Source organism: Furipterus horrens, unplaced genomic scaffold (genome assembly GCF_987537825.1).
Source record: "Furipterus horrens unplaced genomic scaffold, mFurHor1.1.pri manual_scaffold_5, whole genome shotgun sequence".
NCBI lineage: Eukaryota > Metazoa > Chordata > Mammalia > Chiroptera > Furipteridae > Furipterus > Furipterus horrens.
This window is the reverse complement of record NW_028327175.1, coordinates 183,158,523-183,182,248: the sequence shown is the minus strand read 5'-3', so window position 1 is coordinate 183,182,248 and position 23,726 is coordinate 183,158,523. Positions and strand designations below refer to the sequence as shown.

The following is a 23,726-nucleotide window of genomic DNA, read 5'->3' as shown; positions in this document are numbered from 1 at the left end:
ACCCTGGAAACTCTTCCAGTGGGTCTGTCCCTGGAAAAACAGCAGCGATCTCAGGGTGGGAAGGTAGGAAACGAAGGAGGGGGTTCTTCCAGCCTTGGGGGGCAAAGGGCTGGATTTGGTTTTGCAATGAAAATAGCATCTGGGTCTGTTTCCATAGAATATGTTCTGGAAGGTGGATTTATCTGAAGTATCAGGCAGGGCCTTCCTCCATCCTGGCCCAGGAGGGTTTGGAATGGCAGGTGGCTCAAGGGCTCCTGCAGCATACAATGTAAAGAAACTGGGCCCAGAGAAGCTTCTAGAAGGACTACTTGCAGCCTGGTCTGAAAGCCTGCTCAGGGGCATCTGCGGACTCCTCCCCCTGGGCCCCCATCCTTCCTCAAGATTGCTCAGAGACCCCCTTTGATGCCTAGAGAGCTCTGGCCTCCCTCTCATGCCCCATGTGGTTCGGTAATCGTCTGTGAAATGAGGGCTTTGAGGCGTCACTCATCCGTGTGAGGACAGTGAGGCCCCGGAGTGGTGGCGTGGAGTGGAGCGGGTAAGGAGTACAGAGGGCCATTCCAGTCTCTGAGTCCTGTCCCTCTGTCTGGCGTTTCAGATGCAGCTTTTGGATAAGTTTCCCATCGAAGGTGGACAGAAGGACCCCAAGCAGAGAATCATCCCCTTCCTCCCAGGTAAGCTTTCGATGGCCCTGCTGGTGGGATAGGGGGCAGCCTGGGAGGGGCAGTCCCTGGGCCAAGAAAAGCCTGCTCCTAAGCCAGAAATTCTGTGCACATCAGGCCTAGGAATCTGCATGTTAACAATTCCCCAGGATTTTGAAGGCCCCTGCACTGTCCTCATAGGGTCCTCTCCCACCATCCCAGGGCCATCTCTGGCCCTGGGCCATGTGACTGCTGAGGAGTTTCTCAAGCTCTTGGACTTAGGGTTCTTTTTACAAAAAGCACAGAGATCAAGTTCTCCTCTAAAAGCACAAACACTTGCAGGCAGAATTCTTTTCAGCGGCTCCCATTGCACTCATGGAGAACTTGAAATGGAGCGCACTTCCCTGACTGCTCTCCGCCAGTCCTCCCAGCACCATTACCCAGGCAAGGCTCCATGCCCTCCCTGCCCGCCTTGGCGCTATGATGAGGGAATTTAGAATGTCCAACACTCAGGTCTGTAATGATCTTAGATGTTTCTCCAGTAGAGTCCAGCTGTTCTGACCACCAGGGGCTTCAGACCCCAGCTGGGATGCTATGGACACAAGTGTCCCAGAGCCAACATGAAACCAGTGGGTGCCCTGGTGCTGGGTGGACCTGGCCTTGGGCATGAAGGCTGCCTGTTTGCTCAAGAAGAAGGGGCCACTGCTTTAGGGAAAGAGCATCCCATTGTCATTCAATCCATGGGTGTTGCTAAGGGGTTCAGCCTGTGCCAGGCCCAGGCATAAGTTCCCGGGGTGGCGGCTGGGGCGACCTGGGGGGTCTGGGGAGATCTGGACTTGTTTCTGTTCTCTAAGGAATCTTCGAGCTACTGAGAGAGAGACAAGACCAACTCCCTAGTTAGAGAACCAGTTACGACAGGCTGTGACCCTCTCTGCCACTGTGAAATTCCAGTTTTCATTGGAGAAGGAGCTTGTGGTGAGCTGAGGAAGGCAGCCAAGGCCTCCTGAAAGAGGGGAGCCTGGAGCTGACCTGGAAGCCTGGGTGGGGTTGGAGGGTGGGGTGAAGCACAAGGCTTCTGTCCTGCTGCTACCACAGTCCAGTGTCTCGGGTGTCAGATTGCCTGGCTTCACCCTCTGGAAACCCTGGCTCTGGTGGTTTTCAAATGCTTTTTATTTATTTTTTTTTTTAAGATTTTATTTATTTATTTTTAGAGAGGAGAAGGGAGGGGGAAAGAGAGGGAGAGAAAGATCAATGTGTGTTTACCTCTTGTGTGCCCCCAACTGGATACCTGGCCCACAACCCAGGCATGTGCCCTGACTGGGAATCGAACCAGCAACCCTTTGGTTCTCAGGCTGGAACTCAATCCACTGAGCCACACCAGACAGGGCTCAAATGCTCTTTATGCCTCAGTTTTCTCATCTGGAAGGTGGGGATGATAATAATGTCTACTTCATGGGGCTGTTGTAGGGATGAAATGAATATTTAGGTGCTTAGACCTATGGCTGGCCTCTAGTGGGACCTAAATAAATGTTAGTTAGCCTTTATCATAAGCAGCTTCTAATGCGTGCCCAGCATGTGACACAGCACAGCCACATAAGCAACTCATTTCATCCTCCCAGTTTACTGACTAGCAAACTGAGGCCAAAGGAGGCTAATAGACTTGCACAAGCCAACAGCCAGGAAGTGTAGACAACACCAGAACTCTTATCTCTGACTGCTGGGCCGGGGTTCCCTCCACACACGCTACCCCAGGAGAGGATTACCTGACAGTTGCCACAGGACTGGGGGCCTCCCTTATAGGTGCTCTTATAGGATTGTGGTGAGGATGAAAAGGATTCATGTGAAGCACTTTGCACAGTGCCTGTCGTGTAGTAAATGCTCAATAAATGACAGCTGTTCATAAACAAAGTCACCTGGCCCATGCCACCCCCAACTCCCAGGAAAAGGCAAGCATAGGGCCCCTTCCAGCCCCCACATACCTGTGACCTGTGCACAGTGGGTGACACTGTCTAGAGCAGCGATTTGTAACTGGTGTGCTGCAAGAATTTTTAGAACATGCAGTACCTGACTATGTAGTCAAGGACACTAACTTCTTTTCCCTTAGATTGTCAAATAAAAAATGACAACAGCCAATGCAGCAATAGCTGCCTAGTGTGAATGAATCAAGATTATACCTATTTTTGGTCCGATTGGCAAAAAACATAATTTTTGGTGTGCCGCAGAATATTAGTAATTAGTTTATGTGCACCAGGAGGTGAAAAAGGTTCAACATCGCTGGTCTAGAGGGATGAAGTAGGCTGGTCCCTCCACTCCCTTCTATCCCAGAAGTCTTGCTGCTTTTCTCCCCTGCTGCCTCCGGTGGGGATTGTTCCCTGTTGCTCACTGCTCTCCTTAACATTGCTGGGCATTTGGAACCCCACCTTGGGACTCCCAGGCTCTATTCCCCGCTCCCCTCTTCCCCACTAGAAACTACCTTAACCCTTTCATACTCTACTTAGCTTGGACAGGATGGGAAAAGATTAAGGAAAAACAACCTAACACCATGAGAACCAAGCCAGGGAGAGCCAGGTGGACATGAGGAGTCCTAACCCACCCCTCTAGCCCCAGGTCAAAGGGGTCCCCCAGGAGAGGGCATCGGAGAAGGGCAATGATGAATGTTGCCTGTCTTAGGTCAGGGTCCCTAAAAGCAGAGCCCGTGACAACAATTCTTATGCAAATGACTTTTGAGGGCTGCTTTCAGTGGGGGGAGCAGGACAGGGCAGGGAGGACCCTGAGGGCAGATGGCACCACAGAATTGTCCTGTCTTAGGGGACAACTATACCCGCTGTGTCAGTCATCTATTGTCTGTGGGCCGCCCCCTGCCCCAGAGGGTGTAGAGTGTGGCAAAGTGGCTCCCGAGGACTCAAGGGCTGAGAGGGAGCCTCTAGAGAAGGGACAGCTGTGAGCCCTTAGCAGCCAGTACAGCAGAGAGGGGTGGACGTATGAGCTGGTAAGGGGCTCAGGGCAGGGTCCCTACAGATCTCTGTTACCTAGCACCAGCTCAAGTCTCTGTTTCTACCTCCCTGCCTTTGGGGAAGGTGGCTGCCGTCATCTGCAGATCCTCCCAGGCTGTCTCTGCAGCAGTGACTCAGCAGAACCTCAGTGAGTTCAGATACACCAAGCTAATACATCCCTTTTCACTCTTACAACTCCGGGAAGGGTTCTCAGGAACAGCTCTGCCAGCCCTCTGCCTTGTCTGGAATTTCAGAGCAAGCAAAACCCAAGGGGAGGAAGCAGAGAGAACCCATTCAGTATCTCCAGAAGAGTCTGTTTTAGCTTCGGAGATGCTGGGATGTGATGTGCATTTCTGCTGCCCCGGTCTGGGGTCTGGTCTTAGGGATCTGTTTGGAGCATTAGGCCAGCTGTTTTGCTCTGGCCCACATGGCTGCAGGCTTGTGGTTGGGGACTCTAGACGTTTCATTGGCTGGTGGAAGTCGCAGAGAAAGTAGAGAAACAGAGAAGAAAGGGAATCCAGGCTCACATGGATATACGCTTGCTTATCTGCCAGTCAAATCCTGGCAGAAAATTCTGCACTAGTCATAAATCTTAGGATGCAGGGCACAGATTTGTCTGGGTGGTGTATGGCCTGAGTTCAGGGTCAGCCTGTGGGTTTGAGGAAGGCTGGGGGCTCCTGTGGCCAGAGGCAGAGGCTTCATCCCAGGAGAAGCACACCCCAGGCATACCCATTGGCTCTTAGGGGACAGGTGTCTGTTTTACAGTTCTGCTGGAGTAAGGGTTAGCGTGTGGGTGGCTGTGAGCAGGGTCAACAACATGGCAGAGGGGTGAGCCAGTACATATCAATCAAATCCTATATAAAGGTTTTTAGGGGATCTGCCCTTAGTGAGGTACCCCCGGTTGTTGTCAACAGGGCTAGAACCTGCTTTCTGGGCCCCAGGGGTGAAGATTTCCCCTGCCCAGGCCACTAGCATTTGTGAGGCGCTGCAGAGCCCTCAGGAGGGGTGAGGGGAAGTTAGGGGCCTCATGTGGGACAGGCCATTCTCCATCAAGGCATCTCAGGAAAGAAAACCCAAGCAGTTTCTTGGGCAGGACTTTCCATTCTGGAGCTGGACATGTAGTAGGTGCTTCGCTGAGACTTGTTGATTGGTCACAAATGGAGCATTCTCCCTTATATACAGATAGATACCTTTTATTGAGCTCCTACTATGTGCCTAGCCTTGTTTTAGGCACTCTACAAATCCTCTGTCCAGTCCTCGTTGCAGGGTAGTTGGCATTTTCCCCATTTTAGAGAGTAGTCAGATCATTTTCCACCACCACTGAGCTATGAAGCGGCAGAGCCGGGCTCCTTCCTCCCAAGCCCCATGTGTTTCCTTGGGCGGGGAGGAACTACCACGGCCAGTTCAGCTAGAATGTCTCTCCTGCCTCCACGTATCCCACGCTAGGGATCTGGGACTTTCTGCCAGAGGTCCCTCCAGCTGCCACTGATTGCCATCTTGTGCTTCAGGAGCACACCATGTGGGGCAGGGAGGTGACGTGAATCTCGTGGGGACTCGGTGAGCTACAGTGTCTCTCTCCTTCCATTGACTGGGTGAGGTCACCCATGTCAAGTAATTCATTTTTTTCTTTTTTGCAATGAAACCATTTAGTTAATTATTCTTTTAATATGATTGCCAACAGGATAGCCCCAAGGCTTCCAAAGCATGATCTTCATTTAATTATGATTGGCTATTCGGTTTCCTAAGTCACAGCATTTTTTAAAAACATTTTGTTTAGAAATAATTATAGACTCACAGATGCAGCAGAAATTCTAGGCACTTTACTTGCTTCCCCTCCAATCCTACCACCATACTGTAGGGTAGGTGGCATTGTTCCCAATTTAGGGAGAGGTCAGATCACTTCCACCCTCCATAGCCATTGAATGGTGAACCTGTTGCCCTGCTAGCACCAGTGGCAATATCTTATGTAACTATAGTACATGATCAAACCCAGGGAATTGATATGGCGTGACTCAGTTCACTAGTCGACAGACCCAAGTGATTACTTTTTATTATAAGATGGCAGAGGGTGCTATGAAGTAGGCGTGCCAGCCGGTCTTTAGGAAGAGCCAGTGGTTTGACATCCCTGAGAAGCTCCATTCCCATCTCCAAAAGAAAAGCAGGAATGGATTGTTTTATATGAAGGCATAGTCCCAAAAACGTCTGTGAAATTCACCTCTTTGGGACAAATCACATCATCTTTTAGGTGTTCTAAATGCTATTCTGTTTCAAAGGCATGTAATAAATCATTTTGCCAAGCAGAGCACTCTTTTTATTGTTTAAGTAATTCTTCTTTCTTTTTACATATATTTTTATAACTTGGGTGTTTTTCTGAGTTTGCTAGAAATAGAGGGCAAACTTGGAGCTTAGAGACTGGGCATGAACCCCAGGAGGAGCAGAACTGCTCCACTCAAGAACTGTAAAAGAGCTGAGATTTTTTACCCTATTTGCAAGCCGAGAAACTTACTGCTCCCTGTCATGAATAGAGCAGAAAACAGGAGACTCCTGGGTCAGAAACAGAAGCCTGTTACAGCTCAGCCAGCAGCGTGAGGATCAGCACATTTGCATCAATTCCATTGTTTCCAAGTCCCATGGCCCCCAGTTTTCATTGCCTCCAAGTCCATGGAGCCCATGTGTTTGCCTGTACAGGTCGTGGGTTACCTCACCGGATCTTAGAGAGCTTACCTCTCTGGGAACAGAGAGTAAGCCAACCTCTACCCCCTTTTGTTCTGCAGAAAGACACTATCTCAGTCTCTCAAGGCTGAATGCAAGCTTGCTGCACACTTCAGAGCAAGACACTGCCTCTGTCGGAGGCTGTTTGCTATACAAGCACCTTTGAAAAGATAATCCAGTTGGTGCCTTGTTGACAAGACATACAGCAGTGAAGGGAGTCAGGGAGAATTCTCTCACAGCAAGCGTGCGTATCTTGTGCTCTCTGAGGTCTCCTGCTTTGTGGTTAGAAATGAAGTTCTTCAGGACACTGGGCCAGGCCTGGTGGGGTCAGCAGCCTCGCTGAGCAGCCTATTGTTTACATAGAACTTTCTGCCTTGTTTTAAAAGACTATTGTGGAAAATCCATCTCCTGTTGCCCGTCCTGGGATTGGAGTCGATTTCCTGTGTATCCTGAGTTTGCCAGCTCAAGGAGGCTCCTTGGGAGGAAATGGTCATTACAGAGTGAACCAGAGTGTGTAGCTGCTGATGTAAAAAGCAAACAACTGTGACCAGGGACCCAGGGACTTCAGAAGCCAGGCAGGGGAGCAGAAAGAGGTGAACTCACTCTACAAAGACTGTGCTCCCCCTCCCCAGCCTCCTGTGCTGGCTGGTACTGGCCCTCTAGGCTTCCGAAGGCCCCTTTACCCTAATCGCTGAGTCATCCCACCATAGGTACATGTATTCCTGGGTCCATGAGTCATGGAGAAACTAGATAGTTTAGGAAGAAAAGTGAGCCTATAATCATAATCAGTAGGTGCCGTCAGCAGGCAGGCAGCCTCGTGACCTTACCAGCTTAGAGGCAAGTATTTTTAGACAGCAGGTGTGCTTGGTGCTTCCGTACTGGCTCGCCAGTTTACACAGTGGCCCCTTCACGAAGAGGCAGTCTGGAATCACAGTGCAGGAGGGTGCCGGGGAGAATTGCAAGCAGGGTCTCCAGGGCCTTCCTCTCCCTGCCCCCCAGAGCCCTGTGCAGCAAATCCGGTGTTTGTTCCAGAGCCGAAGGAAACGGGGGAGGGATGTCTTTAGCTAGAGCGGGTCCTTGGTGTGGGGGAGAGCTGGCCCTCTCCCTGGGCTGTAGCGACCCCGGAGAAAGCCCTCCCAGAAGGGCCTTGGAAGCTCTGAGGGAGGCAGCTGGCAGACACATTGGCCCCCAAGGGAGAGGGCCTCAGAGGTCTCTGAGCCCCACTGATGACCTTGGATGACAGGAAAAGACAAACCTACGTGATGGAGAAGGAAAAATAGGGTCTGCTGGTAATGCCAGGGTTTTAAAAAGATCGACGAGATTATAGGTCTGAGAGGCACCGTGTGCTATGTTAAAAGCGGCCTCCTCTAACCTCTTCTGAAAGTGCCGGGTCTTCTCTTGCTGTAATTACTGCCCCCACCCCTGAAATCATCCCCTTGCTCTGTAATCTTGGGCGGGCGGTTCTCAGGACCTGCTGTCGTGTCCATTTCTGCCAAAGGTACTTATTGAGCACTTGCTTTGTGCTGCGCCCAGCTGTAGGCACTGATGATGTAGCTGAGAACAAGGTAGACTGGGTCACTGTTCTCAGAAAGTTTATCATCCAGTGGGGGAGTCAGAAAGCAAACAAATAAAATCCGATAGTGACAAGTTCTAGAACAAAAAATACCCAGGTCGAGTGGCAGGTAACTGGGCTCAGGGCCTCTGAGACCGGGCAGTCAAAGAAGGCCTTTTTGCAGAGGTGACACCTGTTCTGAACCTGGCATGGGCAGGTCAGGGCCCCAACTGTCAGGCTGGGGACCCAGCAAGACAGTGACCTGAGTGTGACGGAGGGCGTGCATTTGAAGAACAGCAATAAGCAGAGAAGTGGGGTTGGGGGTGGGGGGTGGTTTGCTGCCCAGGAACAAAAGGGTTCCACACGTATGCATAAGCTGTGTGACTCTGGCTCTGTCACACGGCCTCCGAGGTCAGTTTTCTCATGTGTCAAATGGGTTAATCTTGGTTTAGGACGACATTCCAAGCAGTTAAAACATAGACAGCGCTGTGTGAGCCACATAGTGAGAAGCATGTTGCAAGCCTGCCTGTCCTTCATGGTGGCTTTGCTGCAGGACACACATGTGGCTTTTCCCTTCCATGCCCTGTGCCCGCCTGCCCTCTCTGCTGATTCAGCTTTTCCCATTGCATTTCCGCCCCAGTTGCACTTCTTGCCTCTCCTTCCTTGCCTGTGGCCACTTGCAAAGCAGCAAGGAGCTTGTTTCTGAAGAGTTGATGACTCAGATGGCTGATCTGGCCTGCATGGTGGAGAGGGGGCTGTGCAGCCCTGTACCCACTGTCACCATGATGACACAGCAGGGCCACTAGCTGCGCAGCTCTCCGCTCCGAGCTGCCAGGCCTCCCTGGGAATAATGAGCTTTGCAGGAGGCAGCCACTCAAGGGCCTGTTTACTTTTAAAAGTAAATGGGGATTGGGCCCCCTAGCCCTTCCCCTGTGTCACCCCACATTTCAAGACCAGGGAAAGAGTCAGGTCACTTATTACAACTTGCCCTGTGCCTTTTTTTATGCAGGGTTAATGCTCGAAGGGAATCAACCTCCCACACACTCACCCCAAATCTTCAGCCCTGAATGGAGTGTATCCTGGGATGTCTTCCCCAAGAAGCCTCTGATCTAAGCAGAAATGTATCTCTTTCCACGGCCTCAGTTAGCCCATTTAATTTAACATGCAGAAAAATGTGCCCTGGACAGGGTTCTAGTGTCCTGGATTCTGGTGTAACGCTTGCTAATCGCTGTGGCACAAAATTGACTAAGTTAAATCAGAGCAACCAGGAATCCCTTGCATGTTAGCTAAGTCACCAGATTTCAGGGATTACAGGTCTCTGTGACATCACTCATCTCTCCCTCAACCCTTCCACCCCTCAGAAATAAAGTTTCTTTACATGATGCCCAAACATCCTTTTCCACTTCATGCTTAGAGAGGACACTGTGCTATGCCCTGAGAGTGGTGCTGTCAGTAAATTAGGCTCAAGGGGAGACGACTCATAGGTCAGTTACCTGAGCCCAGGTGTGATAGAAGCGAGAGCAAGAGGGCAGCTAGTGGGGTGGTCGGGGGGAGAGCGAGGCCTCAGCACCACGGGAAGCCTGGTTGCTGGGCTATGCGAGCTTTCAGTGTGGCTGCCACACAGGGCCAGGCTGCGTCGTTGTCATGGACCACTCCTTGGGCTGAGGATTTGTCCTGTGGTCCTATGTGCATTGAGGTCTCTGAAAGGTTCTAGGCTGAGGGGCCACATGACCCGAGGCTGAGGGAGGACGCGCGGAGCAGGAGGACCAGCTGGGCGTGGGTGAGGTCCGGCAAGAGGGGAGAGTGGCTTGGTCGAGGCTGGGCAAGCAAGTGCAGAGAAGCAGGGTTGAGATTATTTTAGGGAAATAGCCAAGAGGCCTTGCTGATGGGTTGGTGCTAGGGATGAGGGAGAGGTCAAGAATGGGGATGTCCAGGTGCTGCTGGGGGCGGCCCTGGCCCAGACGGGAAACCAGCGTTTGCTAGCACCTCTCCCCTAACCCCCACCTTGGACATCACCCCTGGAGCCAAAAGAAAATAACTTCCACCCTGAGACAGCTGAAGACTTTAGCTTATATGACAGATGCTTTGTGGTGGAGAGTCACTGCCATCAGGCTCCGTCTCCAGGAGCCTCCAGGCCCTGGACATTCTGGTTTCTGGATCCAGGGGTAGGAGGGGTGGTAGATGAGGGAGAACACTTGGGTCCATTGAGAGGGAGCTCAGCCCCCCTCCTTAGGAGTGAGGGACATTGGTGGTGGGTCTGCACAGTGTCCCTAGTGTAAGCCCTCCCTTGCCTGTCAAGTTCATCCCAACTGGACGTAGGCCTGAGGACACAGCCCCAAGCCAGAGCTCTTCCCTGGCAGGAGTGGAGCTGACCCTTGCAGACTCCCCAGGCCCATGTGAACTGATGCACCATTCATCCTGAGTGGTACCATTGCTCTGGGCCCTGAAAACACCTCCTCCCCCTTCACCTCCACAGTTCCGAGGACCGATGTCCACTGAGGAGGCCGCAGATGCCAGGCTGCCTGGCCTCCAGACCACAGTGGGCCTGAGGGACTGGCACAGCCTGAACATGGAGTCTGTTCACCTGAATGCCCCTTCAGAAGGCAGGGGAGGAAGCTCGTGGGGTGGAAGGAAAAGAGCTACACTTCTGGTTCCCCTCAGGACAAAGCACAAGGGGCCAGCTAGATTTCACCTTAGTGAGAACAAATTGGGTAGATTTCAGGGAGAATTTCCAAAGTTGCATTGCCAAAGGAAGCCGCGTGACTCCTCCGCTCAAGCAGCCCCAGAGCATGGTGGTTCCAATTGATCTGAACCTGGCTTTGGGCTCAGACAGATCTGGGTTCACCCTGGGTCTTTCTGTTTGGTGCTAGTTGTCTGACTTGAAGCTCTGTGTCTTTTCTTTGCTGGAGGCATTACATTTCAGCACCAGAGGCCTTAGAGCTAGACAACCCTCAGATCCTGACTCAGCCTCTCCATTGCTGTGTGACCTTGGACCAGCCTTACTCAGCACCTCTGCATCTTCTTCATAACTTTCAACTGTGTGATACCCCCAGAGCTACTGAGAGCACCAAATGAAAGGTTATCTGTGAAGCACACAGTATGCACATAATGATTGGTGATTATTAGTGTTGAATGAACTCTAAAAGTCTGGAGGATTTGGCTAGAAATTAATGATAAGGACTTATTCACAGGTCTTTGAATTTGCAAACTGGGAAAAACCTAGGCAAAAACCCAGAAGTATTCTGAAGAAGAAAGGAAAGTTATGAGTTCTTGAGAATAATCAGTCCTGCATTCTTAACTGTCCTGGACCAGTCCTAGGGCTATCAGTCAGATGTCAGGGGTCTGGATAACGGATACCAGGTGGTCAAGAGGATTGGTCTCAGGAGGACTGGGTTATGTCTAGTGGTCTGGAAGATGGATTCAGGTGGTCCGAATATGTGAGTCCTTCAGGGAGGTCACAGAGGGTTATCTGGAGGCCTGGTGTATGTCCAGATATAAATCCAGACGTTGACACAGGACTGGAAAGTTTAAAAAGTTTAAGTTCCCAAGCTATTGAGAACAAGAGTGGACGGAGTCTTTCCTCATGCCTCAACATTCATAATGTTAATAATTTTGGCAGCTTGATTAAAACAACTCCATTTTACATAGTTCCTATCTCCACTCTTTCCTCATTAGTATCTGGCTCATCACAAAATGATAAGCTGTTCCCCCATGATCCTTCCCAAGCACAAGGTCTCATTTCAAGGTTTCTTGCTCAAAATGCAGTTTGCAGGTCGGCAGCATGACCGTTGTCTGAGAGCTTGTCAGAAATGCCTAGTCTCAGCCCCACCCAGACCCAGAGTCACAGTGTGCAGTTTAGTGATATGCACAGGTGATTGGATGCTCAGGATAGTTGGAGAAGCACTGTTCTGTCCAGCCACCTGATACCATATAAGCCACTGAATCTGTATCGGTGAATCAATTTCCGACCTCAGAAGAGGTGTATCGAGAGATGAGGCTTCACGCAAGTACCGTGGTTGAGGGCTGGTCTGCGGGCCTCACATCCTTCCCATCCCCGAGTTGCCTGCTTGTTTTTGGCACCCTGTGGGGAGGGGGCATAAGTCACAGCACAGCCTTCTGTCCCCCATCACCAGCCTAACCAGGAGGCTGCTTGGGGCCCCAGCCACACTCCCTCCCCAGAAGTCAGAAGTTTTCTCCCCTCCCTTCCAGGATGGGGAGAAGTTTGGGGCCAAGGCGATTGCTAAGGTTTTTAATTTCAGAAGCCTCTTTGATTGGAGATGGCAGAGAGTGGCCTATGAGCCCTCTGTGGTTTTGAAGATAGCATGGCACATGTCCAGTTATTGTACTGTTAGGAGAGGGAAAAGCTTGGGTCTCTTTTAAGGCGTCTCTGGCAAAAGATTAAAACAAAGAAATAACCCAATTTTAAAGGAGTATCTTTTGCTCTTCTGTACAAAGCACTTAGAGACCTAAGCTTCGAAGTGAGGGAGCCAGAGGAGGACAGTTGAGAACCGGTAACTGATAATTTGATGCCTTCTCTCATGGGCAAGGTTTTCATTCTGGTTTCTTATTTCTGAACTGAAAGATGAATTTACAACTTTAATAGTGATCATTGGTGAAGATGGGCTTAAGTAATACTTGTTCCGGAAAGAGAGAGAGTGGAATAGCTGTTATCACATGAGCTGAGTGGCCCAGAGAGAACTTCTTGTTGAATTGGTTATCAGGGAAAAGTTTTAAACAGCTTTCTTTTTTTTTTTAATGTGTTTTATTGATTATAATATTACATTTGTCCCAATTTCCCTTCCCTCTGCTCCCCTCCACCTTGTGGCCCCCCTCCCTCCAATTGTCCCCCCCCTTTTAGACCATGTCCATTAGTTGTGCATATAGTTCTTCTCAACCTCTCTCTGTCTATTCTATTCCCTCCTACCATGATCCCCAATTCCTATATCATCTCCCTCCCTCTCCCCATTCCCCCTTCCTGTTGACCTCCCCCCAACATGTTCCCCGTACCTATAGTTCTTTTTCCACTCTCGTTGCCTGTTTAGTTTGCCTTTGTTTCAATTCCCTAGCTTCTGTTGTTTCTTGTGATGCAGTTTTCATTTTAGATTTCATTGTTTTGATCCTCCTTTTTCTAAACCAGTCCCTTTAACATCTCATATAACAGTGGTTTGGATCTAATGAACTCTTTCAGTTTTATTTTGTCCTGGAAACACTTTCTCTGCCCTTCTATTCTGAACGACAATTTCACTGGATAGAGTATTCGTGGTTGTAGGTTTTGGATTTTCATTACTTAAACAGCTTTCTGAGGAACCGTGTGCAAGGCTTGGAACTTTTAACAATTGTAAATGAGAGAAGATTTCTGCCTAGGCATTATAGCTACTGTTTATTAAGTACATACATTTCCCAGATAATGTACATGTGCTTACATTATATCAATTAATGACAGCAACCCTTCTTTACAGATGAAGACTCACAGGCTACCCTGCTAGTAAGAAACAGAGCTGGGATTCATAACCCGGTTTTAACATTTCTAAGCCCAAGCTCTAGGCAACTGTTTTCTGTGTCCTAGAGTGTTTGCTGCAGAGTGAGACTGACCAAAGATGTACTGCCTGGTGGTGAACAGTTCAAGTTTGATATAAAATGGCGGGCATGCCACCTACAACAGAGCGTTTGCATTTCTTTAAGCTTTGCTTCAAGTTTTGTATCATGTTTTCTTTTATTATGGCAATTAAAGGTTGATCAATTGTTGTTCTTTTTAAATTTTATTTTTATTTTATTTTATTTTATTTTTAAGTGTCTGATTTCTACAGTAAAGGTCTAGATTACATCATTTTCTGGTACCTTTCACTTAACCTACTATATCTAACTTGAACCAGACATCTACTGGTGGATGCTGGAATTGCAGGCATAGTGCCCAGAAGGGAATAAACTGACTTTGGGAAAACTGGCTTTGTAAACACAAACCTATAAAGTAATCATTTACTGACAGTCATCACAGATAGTGTTTACTAAACCACAGTTCAACTAGGGACTAAAAATAAGGAAGAAAGAAGTCCCTCTTTACCTTTATTTTTCTATGTGATCCTAAAATCAGGAAGTTGACATTGGGGGCATTAAAGGGAACCTCAGGAAATAGCACATGGTTTTACTTGTTCTTCCCTAAAACTTGCTGAGGGAGAAAATCTGAGCGTACTTTGGTATCCCCAGTTTCTTTTGCCATGTCTGACAGTTCTTCCTACAATGTCGGGATGGTCTCCTGTGCATTGTCATAGATTTCCATTTGTTCATTCAGATTCCGTCATAAGGACAGGTCATAGCCTCTCTCTCAGCCTGAGTTTCCCCATGTATGAAATGGAAGGATTGGTCTTGATACTGCCTAGGTTTTCTCATGGTCCCAACATTTTGTGATCTAACAGATATGAATACTAAAGGAATAAATGTCTAATGATGAAACATGCAGAAGGGAAAACATTTTAGGGGAACAGAGGTCTTCTAAGCCCACCTCCAATCCCACCACATTGGCAAAATGTGGCTGCCTCTGTATAAGGCCAGCTTTGTGCCCTTCCCCACCCTGCCCCCCATTTCCTTTGGAAAGCGCAGAAAGCCCCCTTGTCTTGAATACTTCCCTGTAAAGAGCTCCTGCTGAAAGACTGCACACACACAGCCAAGACTTTGACCTTCACCTTTGCCCCCTGACTGACTTGGTAAAAAAGAGTTCTTATCCTCCCCTCTTTAGGTTTTTTTGGGGAAATCTAGCTAGCGTTAGCAAGAATTAAAGGAAAATATAAATAGAAACATGGTCTATAAATAACCACTGCCCCCCAAATCTGGAGGTATGAATACCGGCAGGGCAGCAGACAGTCACAAATCAAGACAGCCAGGACAGCAAGTGAGGCTTGTTCAGTTGCTTTGGTGTCTCTTGGGTGGGATACTTCAAGCTTGCGGGTAGGGCTTGCAGAAACCCCCTCTTTCTGGGCTCTAGAAGCACTCTCCTTGTTTGCCACCCTTGTGCCTATCTGCTGCAAAACCTTTGTGGACAGACACATGTGGTGGAACAAAGAAATGCTGCCTGGCACCAGGCCTGGCTTTTGGTCCTGCAGTGAATGACCTGGGGAAATTCAGAAGATATCTCCAAGCTTCCATTTCCTCTTTTGTGGCTACAGGGATTTTAAACATTGGAGTTTTGGAAGAGCAGGAACCATGCCTTATTTTCTCTTGGTCAACAGGGTGGCATCTAGGGCCAGATTGCCTGGGTTCTAGTCCTCGCATTGCACCCGACCAGCTCTTTGGCCTTGGGAAAGTTACTTAACCTCTCTGTACTTGAGTTTCCATGTCCAGTGGGAAGAACAATGGTATGTACTTTGTTGGGCTGTTGTGAGATTAAGTGAGGTAATATTTGTAAACTGCTTAAGCTAGTGCCTGGCACATAGGACACATGTATAAATACTTATTACATAAAGAAACCCATATATCCCCCATGTGTAGAGTATCACCTGACATACAGTAGCTGCTCAGCGAATGTGTTGAATGAATGACTGAATGGGTACCAGACCCGCCTATCTTGCAGTCTGCAAAGATTCTTCGGTAAGATTGTGTGAGTTCTTTCTAAGCCTTCAGATGCTGTACAGATGAAATTAGGTTATTATTCTTACCTACCTGGGTGACAAGTTGTCAGGGCTAAGGTACACGCCCCCATTGTCCTCGTCCATCATCTCAGCCTTGTACACACTGCATCTGTTTGCCTGGGAGAAATGTGCAGGCTGAGGCACCATGGTAGGGAGAAGTACCTTTTCCAAGGCGATGTCATGCAGCCGAGCCAGGCTCTCTGCGTAGCCTAGTACCCCCTGCCCTTCTAACATCAGACCCACCTTTTGGGTAATGCTGACATAGTTGTTCTCAAGCAAAGCAAGCTCTTAAGCAGATACACAATTAACTAGGTAGCATTTTTCTACGTGCAAATTTTAAAGGTAAATAAAAGAAAAAGAAAAGAAAGCCTACGCCTCCCCAAAAAGCAACCTGAAATGTACAAAGGAGAAAATCAGTAGGAAGAGCACTGAATCAGGAGTCTGGCCCACACCTACCTCAGATTAGATGTGTGATAAGGATCAAACCAGCACTCTGAGCCTCTCCAGATCTGTCAGGCGAGTTAGATTAGCTCAGTACTTCTCAGCCCCAAAGGTACATGACAGTCACTCAGGGGCCTTATTAAAAATGCAGACTTTTCCCCTACCCCCATCCCCTTCTATGCAATATTCAGGGGATCTGGGTAAATATCAAGAATTTGCATTTGTAACCATGTAACCAACACCCCAAATACATCTGATTCAGGTAACCCAGACACTCACTTTCATGAGCAGTGCTGGGCCCTGTATCAGTGACCTATCGCTGTGTAACAAATACCCCACTACCACTACCACTACTGCTTAGCAGCTTAAAACAGCAAACATTTATTATTGTATCTCACACAGTTTCTATGGGCTAGGAATTCAGGAATGGCTTGACTGCATGGTTTTGATTCAGGTTATAGTCAAGAACCTTCTAAAAGCTGGACTTGACCTCCCCTCTTCATCTGCTGATCCTTGAGGAAAAAGGCTTCAGACCCCTGAAGATGCTCTGTCCCCTCAGCCTTGTAGGTCCAGGAACTCAGTCAGATGTGTATTTCTAAACTATTGAATACATAACTTCCATTCCTTTGCTTGGCTTTGTGTGGCCCATGTGATCAAAACCCTGTTCCCCATTCAGCCTCTTCGGCACCACTGATAGCCCACACCCACACCCTGTGACCTCCCAACACACACACTCTCTCACTCACTATCCAGCCACACTGACCGTACTGCAACTTATCAAATGTGTTTCATCTCTTTTGTCTCTGGACCTTTGCTCAGCCTCTTTCCTCTGCCTGCAATAGTTTTTCCACTTCCCATTGCCTGGCTCATTCCTACCTGTGCCCCTGCCCCCTGCCTCCCACTGTGGGCCATGCCACAGGGAGAGGCTGCCAGGAAGCTCTGCCCAGCGTCCCACAGTCCCTTCCTGAGGGCAGCCTCCCAGGCAGCGGAGGAGCTAAGGCTGCCCTGGCTGAATAGGGCCCTTTTATTCCGGGCTCCCACAAGGAGGGTGCTGAGCCACTGCCCACCACACCCTCCATGCCTGCCACACCCGCACCCCATACCAAGTGGGGACAGCCTGGCCCTGATGCCGGCTCTGAGTTAACCACACTCTCTGGCCCCGCTCTGTCTGGGTCCTGGAGGGCGAGTCCATTCCTGCCACAGCCCCACTCTGAGCCAGCAGCTCAGCATGCATGTGTGTGTGTGTGTGTGTGTATGTGTGTGTGTGTGTGTTTAAATGAGGGAGACAGTCTAAAGTAAGAACATGTCAACCCACACACTCACACTTGTTTATCCATTCAGCAAATGTCAACGCAGGGCCACTGTGTGCCAGTCTTGTGCTGGGCCCTGAGGATACTATAATAAACAAGACATCATATAAGATATAAGATCTCATATAAAGAGGCAAGATCATCACCAATCATGGTGAATTCTTGGAGGGAAACAGGCAAGGCCTGGGAGAGAGGGAGGAGAGGCCTCCTTTACTCGGAGTGGCCTGCTAAGGCCTTCCCATGAGGTGGTGAACGGAAGAATGGAAGCGTTAGGCGTGCAAAGGGAGAGAGGCCAGCGTGCACATGGCCCCGAGATGGAGGAACTGGCCATGCTTCTGGCGCCGATTGAAGCCCAGCGTGGCTGGCATGATGACGTGAGGTCAGAGAGAGGGAGGTGTGAGCCGGATCCTGCAGGGCCTCCCAGGCCATGAAAAGGAGTTTAGGTTTTATTCTCAGTGCACTGGGAAGTCACTGAAAGGTGTAAGCACAAGTTTCATTTTAAGAAATTATTCTGGCTCCTGGGTGGAAAATGGAGTGCAAGTGGTGAAATGATTGGGAATCAGTCAGACAAAGTCACCATACAACTCACATGGGTCGTGGGCCTCACCCTTCCCTATAACCAAAGGCGTCTTGTATTGAAACCCTCCCATGTGCCCAGCACTGTGTGCTGTGCTCGTTCCACGTGCTGTTGCTAATCCATACCCCAGCCCTAGGGTCCTACTGGCACATGGGAAGACTGATGCTCAGGAAGGTTCCTGTACCCGGAACACAGGGTTTGGGGGATCTGGGGCCTCTCAACTCTGCAGCTCACCCTCTGTTCTCACTGCCAGCAGCTGAAGGGTCCTAGGTTCTGATTTTTTTTTTTTTTTTTTTAAACCTTCCCACTGGATCAAGAATAGAAAAGCACAGCTTGAAGGTGAGCTCAGACCAGTGTGACTGTGGCTATGAAGGCCAGTGCCCTTAGCCTTTGCCACTTTTCCCACTATTATTAGTGCACATATTACATGGGTTTACTAAGCACTTTCCAGGGTGTGCTTAGCCCTGTTCAAGTCCAGTTCTGAATGAGACCACAGCCTGTGACACTCAAGGGGTATTTGTACCCAGCTTGGTCTCTTTAACTACTGTTATATTTGATCACAAAGCCTCTCCCTCCCCTGGGGCTAAGGGCCACCCCAGAGGTCAGTTATAGCTTCAGCTCACGTCCCCTGCCAGCACACACAGTGCCATTGTGACCAGCATCCTTCTCTGATTTGGTATCTGTTGGGAATCCCTGGATGCCAACTGCCTTATAGGCGATTCATAAAACCTGGGCCGCCCTTGTTTGGCAGCCCATAACCAAAGTTGGTCTTAACACTAATGAAATCCCTCCAGTCTGTGTCAGGACTAAAGACCAACCCTGGGCTTTCTCCAGAGCACAGGAGAACGAGTTTACGGATTCTGGGGTTTGGTTTCTGTTCACACAGTTTTCCCAAGGCTAACCCGATCAGTAAGAATTTCCCCCTTGTATACAACAATTAATAAATTGGACGTGTGTCCACATTTCACATTTAAAAGGGACCTCGTTCCAGGAATCCAGACTCACATGTACTAAATTTGCTGAAACTGAATCAAATCATAAAGCATATATTTTTAAATAAACCTGGACAAAAAGAAGTTAATAGCACTAAAATTAGGAAGTGAGATTGTGCAATAGCTATCACCCAGTGGGCCTAGAGTTCTAGGGTCCATACCAGTACAGAAGTGTTAACAAACACCACCGAGAACCTGTTTCTTAGCAATAAAGGTTTTCTGGGGTGCGGTGATGCCATGTTTCTTAGTCTGGATGCTAGTTAGGCAGCTTCAGCTTGTGAAAAGTCACTGAGTTATACACATGCATGTGCGCTTTTCCACGTGGATATTTATACTTCAGACCAAAAAAAAAGTTGTTGTTTTTTTTTTAATAAAAGAAAGAAAGAAATTGTTCTGGCCCCACAGCTCTGTAAGACTGTCCAAAAAGCCTTCAGTTCCATCTAGTTCAGGAAAGATGGATTAACCCTTGATGTGCCTGTACTAGGTGCTTTATCTCTAGCAGACACCCACAGACCCCACTGACCCCATTGAAGATGAGGGAATGAAGGCTTTGTTCCCTTAAGTCTGACTCTGTGCACTAGGTATGGAAACCTCCAAGCCAGAACTTGGGAGACGATTTTTCCCTCCTAGATGTGTGCTAATTCTTAGTGTAAGCATGCTGTGGCTACAGGAGGGTTAAGGTTTTGATCTGTGGTGAAACCCCAGTGCACTTTTGCAAATCTGTCTTCCTGAGTGTGTGGGAGAGGAGGTGGAGGGTGCCAGGTAGGGAGACTCACCTGGATGAATCATCCGAGGGTGCCCCAGGGTAGACAGATGGAGTGAGTAATCACTGCCTCTCCACGGTATTGTGTTCTCTGCTCTTTGAATTGGGCCAGTGGAGGAGAAGCGTCCCCCAGAGGAGGAATGGGGTCCATGTGGGAGACACAGTGTATTTTGGGGGTACGGGTTTGAATCAGGAGAGGCTGCTGCAGGCTGAGGAGAGTTAGCATTGGGCCGTAAGTGGGGAAGCCAGGGCACAGATGGGTGCCTGGGAGACACTACAGTGCTTGGAGTCCACGTGACCAACAAGGAGCCCAGCCATACCCCACCTACTTGACTTAAAATCGTCAGCTCATAAAAGATCCCATTTGTTCAATAGTTATTATGGGCTGAGATCTGCATGAGATGATTTTATACAGTAGTTCATGGAGTCCTCACAATAACCCTTTGAGTTAGGCATTACTATGCCCATGTAGCTATTTGAGGATACTGAGGTTCAGATAGGTTGTGACGTGTCCTATATCACACAACAGTAAATGCCAGAGCCAGATATACTGGTCAGGAGCCTCCTGGTGACAAGGGTGAGACCCATCTCAATCTGATGTAAGGAAAAAAAGAGATTTATTGGCCTCTATACTGAAAACTTCAGGGACGACGATTTCAGGCATGGGTGGATCTAGGAGACCAAATCATGTGTCTCAAGTTCTCACCTTCATTTTCTTTTGTTGACTTCATTCTCAGACAGGCTTTTCCCCAATGGTAACAGAGACATGCAAAGAAGCTTCCTAGCAACTTGGGGCTTACAGTTTATGAGTTAGTAGCCCCTGTAGAAAGAGAACACTTCTCTTTCTGCTTGTTCCAGCAACTTGGGTCACATGCTCATAGCTGAACTATAGTGATTGATAGTCCCAAGAGTTCAGGGTGAGATGTGTCCAACTAAAATCATACACACTGAGAATGAAGGAGGGATGATTCCTCAAAAGAAAATTGGGCACCGTAACAAAAATGCTGACAGGCAAAACCCGCAGATGCCTGCCGTGCTAGACTAAACCAGAGGCAGGTTCTTGCCATGGATCTTAGAGAGATGTGTGGGAGCCAGAGCTCAGGGCATGGAATGAGGACCCCCTGGGCTATGGACCTTCCCCATTGAGACCATGTCCTTCCAGAACCTGCATGTGCCCATTTCCTTAGCATCTAGACCTCACCCCAGCCCTCCCCCAGCCAAAACGGCCCGCTGTCTCTACCAGTTCGTGTAAAGTACAAGCAAGGCCAGCTACTGCAGGTGAGAAGCAAGACTGGGTGGTAGGGTATAATCTGAGCCAGGCACAAGGTTATCGAGGGTGGGGGTGTCATCTCAGCCATATCAGGGTCTGAAAGCAGGTGAGCAGGTGGCCTGCCATCTCCAGACTGCAGTGTTAAGACTGTAGGGAGCCGTGGGAGTAGAAGACGGAGGAAGACTGATTAGTCCTTTTTCTTCCCCACGAGCATTGCCTGTGCCCTGTCACCCTGTCTCAGTCTGTTTGGGATGCTGTAATGAAACACCACAAACTGGGTAGGGTATAAACAACAACGATTTATTTCTCACTGTTCTGGAGGCTGCAAGTCCAAGATCACAGCGCCAGCCTGGCCAGGGGAGGGCCTCTTCTGGGTTGCAGACTTCTTGCTCCGTCCTCACCTGAGGGAGGGTCAGGGAGCTCTGTGGTGCCTCTTTTGTGAGAGCACTAATCCCGTTTTTGATGACTCCACCCTCATGGCCTAATCATCTCCCCAAAGCCCCACCTCCAAATCCCTTCACATTGGGCATTAGGGTTTCAGCCTACCCATGTTGCCGAGGCAGAAACATTCAGACCATAGCACACCCCGTGAGCATACCTGTCGCTTTGGTGGGGGTGGCAGCCCACTAGTAACCTCACAGGCTTCCTCTTATTCATCTGGGAAGTTTGTCTCTTCTCCCCTGGGGGCCACGTCAGCCAGCAGAGCCAGAGAGGCCCCCTCCACCTCAGCCTTTGCTCAGCTCTCGGATCTCATAGCTTGCGTCTCCCCTCTCAGGGTCCCGAGACCCCTGACCCACTCTCCATGCATTCCCCTGTCCCTCCTGAGGGTCCAGTCAGGACTCACATTCCTGACACCCAACTCCATTCTAGGCATGGCCAGGGACAAAATGGGTACAGAAAGCCATCCCTGTCTTCAGGGCAAGTGCAGCTCAGGAGTACAAGACCCCGCCCCATGTCTGCCAGTCCTGTGGGCTCTCCCAGGAGCCCCTGCGAATAGTGACCCCCAAAACATAGGTCTGCCGTCTAACCCCCGGAACCTGTGACTATAACATGTTTTGGAAAAGAGTCTTTGCAGGTGTAATTAAGTTGAGGATCTCGAAGTGAGATCATCCCGAATTAAACCCAAAGGCTAGTGTCCTTGTAAGAGGAAGGCAGAAGGAGATTTGAGACCAGACACAGAGCGGGCAGGCCACGTGAAATGGTGGCAGAGACTAGAGCCATGCAACCACCAGCCAGGGCACTCCTGGCGCCACCAAATGCTGGACGAGGTGAGGGAGGGTTCTCCCAAAGCCTTCCGAGGGAGCACAGCCTGCTGACACCTTGATTTCACCTTCTGGCCTCACAGCTGCGAGGGAATGAACTCCTGTTGTTTTAAGCTACAGAAGTTTGGGGTGTTTTGTTACAATCGCCCTAGGAGACAAATGCAACCTCCCCCCTTTGTTTTTGTTCTCAGATCCAATGAGAGGGGCAGGAGTGTGGAGAACAGGCCTCTGCACCCTGTGGTCTGTGGGCTCTCTTGTTTCTTCGGGGAATCCCCTATGATGCTCCAGGCTGTCTGGGCTACACTGGAGGGAGAGGGTCAGGAACACCTGTGTCCTTGGAGGCCAGGGAGCTGGGGACAGCGGGCATGGCCATGGGGTGGGGCCAGGGCTGGGAAGGGCAGAGGGCCCTGAGGGTGGTGGCTCCCTGACAAACTCTCCAGGACAGCAGGAGAGGGAGGGTGAGAGAGGGATGACTGCCTGGGAGGTGGGGGATATGGCCCAGGAGGCTGGCGAAGGAGGGTGAGGTGGGTAGGCAAGGAAGGCTTCGTGGGGAGGGGTTCAGGGCGTGAAAGTGTCTCCTGGGGTGGGGTGGGGGTTGGGCAGGCAGGCCCAAGGGCACTTAGGAGAAAACCGAACTCCTTTTTGTGGCTTACAAGACTCCTCCATCTTCTGCCTTGGCTCTGTGGTTGCCTCTGGTGGAGAGCTGTCTTGGCCCAGAGTTTTGCCCGGCTGGCTTCTTCTGCTCCTCCAAGTCTCCACCGACATCAGAGAGACTTCCCTGACCATGAACTGACTTCTCCCCCTCCCAGGCATGCCCCTGCCCGTTACCCTGTTTTATTCTCTCTCCGTTTTAATTTCTCTATTTTATGTGCTTACCATTCTGCTTTTTTGAAATTTTCAATTATAGTTGACATTCAGTATTATATTAGTTTCAGATTCACCACACGGTGATTAGACATTCATATAATTTATCAGCTGATCTTACCCCAATAGGTCGAGTACCCATGTGATACCATACGCAGTTATTGCAGTTATTGACTGTTATTTCCTGTGCTGTACTTTACATCCCCATGGTTGTTTTTATAACTGGCAATTTGTACATCTTAATCCTTCTCCCTTTTCCATCCAACCCCTGTCCCATCTTGTGTTGTATCCCCCTTATAGAGGTAGGGGAAGACATATGTGTGACCAAACTTCTTACTCCATATGAAATCATGTACTGTATCCCTTCCATGCTCACCCCTTCCCACTTAGAAAGTAAACACCTTGAGAACAGACCCCCATCTGTCTCAGTCATTGCAGTGGTCCCGGCACCTGGAGCAGGCTTCATAAAGATAGGGATGGATGGACAGATGGATGGATGGATGGCACTCCAGGTGGCAAGAAGAAAAAGCAAGGAAGAGGGAGTTTTAAGAGTACACGTACATTCACAGCTAGACACTGCAGATCTTCCAGAGGGAGAGGAGAGGCTGCCCAGACTAGATCAGCTGGGACAGACCAAAAGCGGTCCCTCGACCAGCCCTGTCCTATTACCCCCTGCAGCCAGGGCTCTCCTGTCGCCCCTGTACAGTGGATGTTTGCCTCTTTGTAAGAA

General features: G+C 49.5%; 1 protein-coding gene across 2 annotated transcripts in view; it reads left to right on the top strand.

The window, feature by feature from the left end:
- SH3PXD2A (SH3 and PX domains 2A) overlaps nucleotides 1–23,726 on the top strand; it is a 220,794-nt gene that overhangs the window by 81,662 nt on the left and 115,406 nt on the right. For both annotated transcript variants that reach the window (XM_090278545.1, XM_090278546.1), the window contains exon 3: nucleotides 596–671. In XM_090278545.1, coding sequence (XP_090134671.1) covers nucleotides 596–671 — 76 coding nt within the window. The remainder of the gene's footprint in view (nucleotides 1–595; nucleotides 672–23,726) is intronic.